Source organism: Lonchura striata, chromosome 5 (assembly GCF_046129695.1).
Source record: "Lonchura striata isolate bLonStr1 chromosome 5, bLonStr1.mat, whole genome shotgun sequence".
Lineage (NCBI taxonomy): Eukaryota > Metazoa > Chordata > Aves > Passeriformes > Estrildidae > Lonchura > Lonchura striata.
The window spans coordinates 482,239-491,494 of record NC_134607.1 but is presented as its reverse complement, the minus strand read 5'-3'; the positions used below and the strand labels follow the sequence as shown (position 1 = coordinate 491,494).

The window sequence follows — 9,256 nt, the reverse complement described above, 5'->3', positions numbered from 1 at the left end:
AGTTAGCAATGTTGGGAAATAGGAAACTTTACATAAACTGAAGAGTTTTCCTAAAATAAAACCATCAGCTTGCATTTAGGCACCTTGTAGCATATTACAATAGGAGATGGATGACTGAAATGACTTTCTCGTTGAGGCTGTGTATCTGCGTCCTGAGGATTCCTTTGCACCTGGAAGCAAGCACACCAGGAGAAAAGTGAAAATTTCTCAGACAAGACACAGTGCCTGGGCAGGCAGGTCAGCAGGACTGGGTGTGCACAGGGCAGATTTCAGAATCCAGACAAATTTCAGGCCTTGCAAGCCTTAACACCAAAACAGAACATTTTTCAGCCTTCCAGACCTGAGGGAAGGCTACAGGACAGATGGAGAGAGACTCGTGACAAGGGCCTAGAGTTACAGGACAAGGGAGAGTGGCTTCACACTGACAGAAGTGCAAGGTTAGATGGGATATTAGGAAGAAATTGTTCACTGTGAGGTTGATGAGGCCCTGGCACAGGTTTTCCAAAGAAGCTGTGGCTGCACCAGCCCTGACGGTGTCCAAGGCCAGACTGGATGGGGCTCTGAGCAACCTGGGATAATGGCAGGTGTCCCTGCCCATGGCAGGGAGTTGGAATGAAATTATCTTTAAGATCCCTTCCAAACAGGCCATTCTGTGATTCTATGATTTTTTTTGAAATTGAGGGTATCAGCAGCTATCACCACAAGTTGTACCCGTCCTATCTCCCACAACACCTAAGAAAACTCAGACCCCTTAAAATGACAGAAACACTCTCTGTTCAGAGAACAAAACCTTTTAGGGACTGGTTCTGCTTTGCCTGGGATCTGTGCCAAGGATTTCAGCTGGAGGAGGAATGAGGCCCTTCATTTCAGTTCATTAGAGCAGGCACACTGCAGAAACTGCTGGTACATGCTGCGGTCCTGAACCCAGTGGGCTGTGCTTACCTCATCTTTTTCACGTAGGTGAGCCGAGCCAGGATGTTTTCTTTAGTCGTGGGCAGTGTGACAAGAATGGGGCCTCCAAATAAGGTCACTCAGGATGTGTTTAACAACACCGGGTGAAGTCTGTGGCAAAGACAACTGCACACACACACACACAGAGCATCCACTGTACATTCCCTCGGCTCAGTGCGTCAGTATTCCTAGAATAACTCCTGGAGAGGCACTCCACCCTTGTGCTTCCAGAACTGGGGGTGTGATCATCCCAGAGCCACTCGTAACAGTGATTTTAAGGAGGCAGAGGGACAAGCTCCTAATTTCTGTGACCTTTTTTGAAGAGATACAGTGCAAAGGAAATTATTAAAAGCAGAGGTAGTTTCGAATCTGTCAACCCAAACTCCTGTGTGAGCTGAGCAGCAGAGAGCAAGAGGCTTCCTGAGGCCAGCACGGACACTCAGATGGCACAGAATGCTGCAAAAGGGCAAGCCACCCACCTGTTTACATATAAGTCAATATGCTTTATTAGGCAAGAGTGCTACAGGTGCTCCTACGTGATGAAAGGAACTCCTGCACTGTGAGGGGACGTGTAGTTTTACTCATAGGAGAATCCTGGAAGGCAAATCCATCAGATTGAGCAGAAAACTTTTTTTTTTAACCCGCAAATTTCTGATGGTCCACAAAGCCCTTCCAAAAGATAACTGCACGTCACTTGTAGTAACTTCAATCTGTTGTAAAAAGAGCTTGCCTTTGCCTTGTGAGCTCTCTCCAGAACTGAGGGGATAAGCAGTAAAAGAAAGCAGCACAAGGAATGATATTTAGCTGCTGAGGGCTTTACAGAGTTGAGGTGGTAAGTCTGGACTGCAAAATAACCTAAAGCTGAAACTCAAAGCAGTCAAAATGGGGGAAAGTCAGACCTCAATCTGCTCCTGTGACCCTCAGTTCTTTCTGTGTACCCTTTTGCAGTTAAATGATGATACCAGGAAGGCCTGAGTGTCATCCATGTTCCAGCTGAGGCACCTGGCCCAGGTGAGTGACCAGCATACCTGGCTAAACCTGAGCTGAGCTGCCTCTGGAGCAAGGAGCAGGAGGCAGCAGGAGTAGACCTGGGACAAAGGCATGGCAGGGAGGGAGTGGAGTGAGACCCACTTCCCTGCTATGGGCAGGGACATTTCCCCTTTAGACCAGGTTGCTTAATTATTATCTTAAATAAATTTCATCCTGAAAGCTGGGGTCTGTCTTACCCATCTTCTTTCATCTTTTGCTCTGGAGTGAGGATTTCCTCCCTTTACCTTGGTTCCTGACATTGACAATAGGTGTTATCTCCTCCAGGCTGTGTCCCAGCTCCCTTTCCAGGGTACGTCTAAGGAGGCCCCTGCACCGCTGTGGCACCTGACACTGGCAGTGTAGCACCCCTGCAGTGGGAAGTGGAAAATGTGGCAATGTAAAATGGTTGTGATCTTTAAATTCAATCCCATTTTTTTCCTTTTATTTCTCCCTACAACAAGCAATTTCTGTTAATTATCAGCAATTTCTTAGCTGAGAACTGAGAAAAGCCACCTTGATTCATCAAACACACAGAGCAATATAGAAACATGAAAAATCAATACCAACTCCTGTGGTAAAAGTTGCAGAAATATTGTTATTGCTGATGCATCAGCATAACATGCAAGACAAGAAAGGCTGTCATCACTTCTACTATAACAGACTTGGCTGAAGGAGTAAAGCAGCTTTCATACACCTGGCTACCCCATTGACAGCTGAATGGGTAGAGGATAAGTGAAATAGCCACAGAAGGAATAAATAGATCAGCCTAAAATGAAAAAGACATGGACTGTAAAAAAAACCCAAAAACTCATAACAAACCACATGTAGTGGGCATTTATAGGTTTAAAGCAAAAAAGTCTATGAAAAAGCAGAACTTGTATTATCATTCTCACAAGCAGGGACTTAATAAATTCACTTTAGCCCACCAGATTAGTAAAGTCTGGAGTTTTCCTGATGCTGTAGGAAACTTTAGAAAATGCTAAACAGTTTAAGCTTGTAAAAGTAGCCTTTGCTTGTCTGATTATTATAAAACATGAAACAGATTATCACAACTGGCATGTGCTTAAATGAGGTTCAATAAATTTTTCAAACATCTGAGAATATTTTCTGTGCCACCAAGGCACTGGAGAAAGATCAGATCAGTGCATGCTGGCAAGCACAACAAAATGTCATGGTGAATATGAAACATCAAAACAGGAAAATTACAGTCACAAAAGAAAGATAGAATATTCCAAGAGGGTACAGAGCCTCTGTGAGACACTTCTACAACTGAGGTATCAATATCCACATTTCCATAGGAGTCTAATCAAAGGGGCAAAGAAAAAAACCAGAGCAACCAACCAACCAATCAAAAAACCCAAACATTTCTTCTAGGATCAGAGTGAAAAATATGTGTGGATAATTTTAACAGTAAATAGAGATATTTAATTTAAAAGTAACTCTCCTTTCCTTCTAAGCTACCTTTTAATTTAAAGCATTTTAGATGTTATAACCAGTAAAACATCTGAGGCCTGGATTGTCTTTCAGGGCAACCATCTTTGTCAGCCTGCTCAGTTTAAGATCTGACCCTTATACACTTTGGCTAAAAAGTGCTGTCATTTACACAGGTGAATATACTCTGACGCAAGTCTCTGGATTTACACAGGTGTGGCAGCAGAATTTGGCAGGGTTTTACTAATTTTAAAAAATAAAAAAACTGAAATCAGATCCACTTCTGCAGTGGGTTACAGCTATACCAATCCATTAATCTTATCAATCCATTATATGCTGATGATACAGCTCCACAGCTTGTTCATGAAACAAAGAAGTTTTCATGCTATGTCCAGCTAGAAACTAAAACTGAACCTAACACTGCTACAGTTAAAATCCTCAGGTTTCTTTAAAGAAATATTAATTTATTGTTTGGTACTTCTGTCAAATTTATATTAAATTTTGAAAGGAACCTTAACACAGTCCAGTTTTGGAACTTGTCATTCCTATAATTGATTCACCCATATCCAGTCTCCCATTAGTACAGCATTTTCATGTACTAATTTTCTATTTCATAAATAGAACCATATTTTTTTTTTTTAAATCAGAAAATTTGTTTGTAAAGACCCACAGCATTGGCAGGACACCTGAGAAGCAGGTCTTGAATCTTGGAACATTTTTTACGAACTGCCAGTCAGATGTGCAATGCAGGAGCAAACATCCAGCTTTTAAGTGTTTTACACATTATTTTCAGCTGGTTTTGGACAACTTTAGATTATTTATGTGATTCAGAAGGAAACAGAAGAAATAAAAGGGACTTGAAGTAGGTTCCACTCATATCAAGTTCCCTTCACTTGAATCAAATGATACAAATATCAGCCCAACAGCCTTGGTGTGGAACATGGACCATAATGAAGGGGGAATCAGGCTCAGGACAGCTTAATATTAACTTTTGGTACATTTGCAACAAAATTTTAGCTGCATTTGATGTTTCCAGTAAATCAGAATGCAGCTTGGAAACAGTGAAGGGAGGTGGGAGTCTGAATAAACACATCTGGCAAAAAAGAAAGATAATTCAGGTCCGAAGGGTCATTCCCTTCAGTTCAAGTGCAGTGGATTGCCCTTCCTGGATCCAACAGTAGAGGCGTGGGAAGCTTTCAGATGTCACAGGGTTGTAGATAACATTTGAACATATGATTAGCTTTCGTGAGCTGTCTTTAGAAACCTTACATTTTTCCCCCACACACCTTAGCCAGAGATCCTTCCCTTGAGGTTTCGGGACACTTAAAATGTTGCTTTGCCAAAAATCAAGGATGTGGAGAAGGTTTTCCTGTGTGATGTCATGTTGCTGTCCTTTATAAGCCTCTGCAGAGAAGAAGGGATCCTGTCGGAGGATTCAAACTCCAGGCACGAGGGGAGGTGAGGAGCAGACGCTGACCCACCATGGAGTGGCGAGCCATTCTCCAGGGCATTCCCTGCAGCTCCCTGCTCCTGCTGCTCTGCAGCCTAAAGGCTTCCCTTGCCTTTCCCAACTCCTCTCCACTGCTGAGTCCCAGCTGGGGCAATGGAGACCGCCTGATGCACCTCTACACCGACACCGAGAGGAGCAGCTTCCACCTCCAGATCAACGCTGATGGCTACATTGATGGTGCTCCTCACCAAACCATCTACAGTAAGTGGCTTCCTACAGACCTCCATGGGAGCAGGGGAGGGACAATGAGAATTTTTACTTCCTCACCATCTATAGAAAATCCCTTCTTCTCATTAGGCAGGCAGGCAGAGGAGCACAGCCATGGGATGGAAAATATACATCATTATAATTCTCCTTTTGTTTAACAAATAAAATCACTCTAAAGAAATCTAGTGGATAGGGATTTTCATTCCTTACCTAGGATAACTAAAGTCCTATGGTTCCTATAATATCCTGCAAGGAAAAACCACCTGAATTATCCTTCAGTTCATGATTTTACCCCCAGTTTCTGGTGGAAGTTCCTATTAGAGGTTGGTAATGATATCCTCCAAATAGCTACTTCCCACTGATGGTGATACCAAAGGAATTACATTGAGGGAATTCACCAGAGCAGTGCTGGAAAACTGATGGCATCCATAAAATCTGTATTTTGGGGTGGAGGGCTGAAAACTACTAAAAGTTAAGTTTCAATGTGCAAAGAACACAGGCACGTAAAGATCAATTAAAAAGGGGGAAACTATGAAAGACCAGACTGGCATAAAAGAAGTGTTAAGACTTTGGGGTTCATGAGAAGAAACTATGCCCTGCTATCACTGAAAGGTTTTCAAATTGTGTCTTCACAGTTTATTTTATTATATATTTTATTATTCTATTTCAACAGAGAATAGTTTATTCTTCTTCCTTTGCTAAATGCTTGGCCCAAACTCTTTAGTTAGTAGACAAATGTAGGAGGGGTTTAAGACTTAGGGTACTTTTATAGCATTTCAAAAATACTTATCTCTTAGCATTCAAATCACAAGTAGCTATGCATTATAAAATCAGCTTTTTGTTGTTGTTATTATTCTAATTACTATTATTACTACATTTATTTTACACACTCATTTAAAAATCTAAGTTGTTGTCAAAAATCTTGTTATTATTATCATTAGTATTATTATTACATCTATTTTATACAATCAGCTAAAAATCTAAGCCTAGGTAATGAAGCTTTTACATAAGTAAATAAGGATGTTTTTTAAAATTATAATTTAATTGATGAGGAAAAAGGATCACATTCTGCTATTTTTTTAAGGAATTGATAATGCAACACTCACAGAAATGCTGGCACTGTCTTGTTAATCTTCCTACATATTAAAAGATTTTATACAACTAATTTTAGGTATGTTAGTCAAGAACCAGTGTGGGATTTTAGAGAACAAGAGACAGCAAAATATCACATTTTCCCATATATGCCATGAAACAAGCATAGCAGGATTCAGAATGGTGGAGCAAGAAAAATGAAAATCAGACAACAAAAGGGGTATTGAGAGGGAGGGTGACTGATTTGCTGCCACCGAGCCACCAGACAATGGGGAATGCCAAGTTCTCCAGCAGGGTGGCATGGCCTGAGTGCAATCTCCTGGGTGGGACAAGGCAACAGGCACTGAGTCAAATGCAAGGAGCAGATCAAGCAAAGTTGTTATTTATTCCCACTTTACCTGGCACCAGTAACATTGCTCTTGGAGCACTACAGCAACCCCAGTTCATGTTGCATGAGTAGAAGGTAGGGCTAGTCTGGCACAGGGTTTTCAGGGGGCCTTGATCATGATCTGTTGTGGTTTTAGTCCAGCAAAAAGGATGTTAAGGGCAATGTAATGACAGAATGACAGACTGGTTGAGGGTGAAAGGCACCACAGTGGGTCACCTGGTCCCACCTCCCTGCTCCACCAGAGCCATCCCAGAGCACAGGGCACAGGATTGTGTCCAGATGGTTCTGGAATATCCCCAGGTGTGGAGGAGACTCCACATCCTCTCCAGACAATCTGTTCAGGGCTCAGCCACTGCACAGGACAGAAGTTCTGCCTCCTGTCCAGGTGTTAACTTCCATCTGATTATCTGTTCCTGCCGATTCCTCTGGTGCCACTGCTGAGCACCACTGAAAAGATACCACAGGGCAGTCACAAAAGATGAGGGGGGCAAACAGCCCCTGGATGTGGGCAATGGCAGAACTGAGGGCAATGTTCTCAGACCACGATTTGGGACTTCAGAGGGAAAAAAAGTTGTCTTTAGGAGGTTAGTGCCACATTGGAACAGTGTAACACACTCCATCCTGGGAGTTTTCAAAACCACAGCAAACCTGATTTAGGGTGGGCAACAGTCCCAGGTCATGTGGGAGGTTGGTTTGAATTCCCAAAGGTCATTTCTAGTCAGAGCATCCATGGATCTGTAAATGCAATGTTGAAATGGATTTGATGTTTTTGTTGTTCTGAATAGGTGCCCTAATGATCAAGTCTGAGGGTGCTGGCTCAGTAATAATCACAGGTGTGAAGAGTGGACGCTACCTGTGTATGGACATGAAAGGAAATATATTTGGCTCGGTGAGTGACCTTTCCCAAGTCTTCAGGCTCAATGGCCAGTGCATTCTGTTGCTGTGGTGCCCATTTCCCCAGCCAGGGCAAGCCTGGGTAGCTGCAGGTGGAGGGGGAAGTGTTAGAGAAGATCTGACACTTAGGTCAAATTTTACTCTCTCCTTTGATTGTATTAAGTAGTAGAGCTGACAAAATCATCTGAGGTCCTGCCTGGGTTAATGAGCAAAAAAAAACCAAAACAAAACAAAACCACAATAAAACATAAAAACCCACAACAAAAACAACAGCAAAACCCCCTACTTTTCCGTATTACAGAAATGAGATCCAGTGAGGTACCAATCTGTAGCACAGAGCCATGGGTAGGGACCCTCAGGGAGAAAACAGGGTTTATCATTAAAATTCCTTTGCTGAAAGCATGGACTTGCAACTCTGATCTACATTTGGATCACACATGGACCTGGGAGATTAGAAAAACACCTGCTACAAGATCTCACCCCTCTTTCCCTCTTTAACCAGTGTTTGCAATTCACCAGACTCCTCTGCTCACAAGTGTCCTATTTCTTCCCATCAGCATTACTTCAGCCAAGAGGACTGCGTGTTCAACCACAGGACGCTGGAAAATGGGTACGATGTGTACCAATCCCCCAAACACCACTTCTTGGTGAGCTTAGGCAGACTTAAACAAGTCTTCTCCCCTGGTATGAACCCACCACCATACTCCCAGTTTCTGTCCAGGAAGAATGAGATCCCTCTGTTCCGATTCAACACCCCTGAGCCCCACAGACATACCAGGAGCGCAGATGTTGATCCCTTAGATCCTCACCAGATCCTGGTCCCACAGAGGAAGACCCCAGTGTTTGGCTCCCTGCAACAGCAGCCAGCAGACTTTCCCCACATGCCCAGGGAGCCCATGAGGATCAACCAGAACGACGTGGTGAACCCCGATGATCCCCACGCAATGATGGAGGCCAGGAGGTACCCAAGCCCCCGCTTCTACATCACGAGATAACCCCTGTGCTCACCAGGTGAAGACAGGGGCAAAAGGAACTGTCTGTCACACTCAGCCTGAATGCCAAGGTGGCTCTTAGAAACCTGGAAGACATTGGGAAAAGTTCCTTAGCTTCAAATCTTGTTTTGTCAGTAAACTGTTGTCTGTAAGTACAAGTTAGATTTTTCCAGTTCAGGCTCTAATGGAAAGAAGATCCATTTTTGAAAAGAATAACACAAACCAAACCTTTTGAGGTCTGAATCACCTTAAGTTTGCATCACTGATGAAAACAAACAAACAAAATAGAATCTCTTGTGTGAAATGGGAAACTGATGTTATGTTACTGATGTAGTGACCTGGAACATCTGAGATTCCACCAGAGACAGGGAATCTCTTAATAGCATGATCCTGTCCAAGCACAGCAGACAAACTGCCAGGTGGTGTGTTATTTTATTATATAAAAATTATCATGTCATGTATCCAATATCTGAAGGGCCTACAAGGAAGATGGAGAGAAGCTCTTAATCAGAAACTGCAGAGACAGGACAAGGGGGAATGGCTTCACCCTGACAGGAATAGGTTTAAATTGGGAATCAGGAAAACATTGTTCCCTGTGAGGGTGGTGAGGCCCTGGCACAGGGTGCCCAGAGAAGCTGAGGCTACCCCTGGATCCTTGGAAGTGTCCATGGCCAGGCTGGATGGGGCTCTGAGCAACCAGGGATAGTGGAAGTTGTCTCTGCCCATGGCAGAGGGTAGAGTGGATGAACCTTGAGGTCCCTT

At 43.2% G+C, this 9,256-nt stretch overlaps 1 protein-coding gene across 1 annotated transcript; it reads left to right on the top strand.

Moving 5' to 3' along the window:
- The first annotated feature begins 4,893 nt into the window (after positions 1 to 4,893).
- Positions 4,894 to 8,497, top strand: FGF23 (fibroblast growth factor 23). The gene is made up of 3 exons (XM_021546061.3): positions 4,894 to 5,122; positions 7,394 to 7,497; positions 8,060 to 8,497. The coding sequence occupies exons 1-3, from the start codon at positions 4,894 to 4,896 to the stop codon at positions 8,495 to 8,497; spliced, it is 771 nt and encodes a 256-aa protein (XP_021401736.1).
- The last annotated feature ends 759 nt before the right edge of the window (positions 8,498 to 9,256 follow it).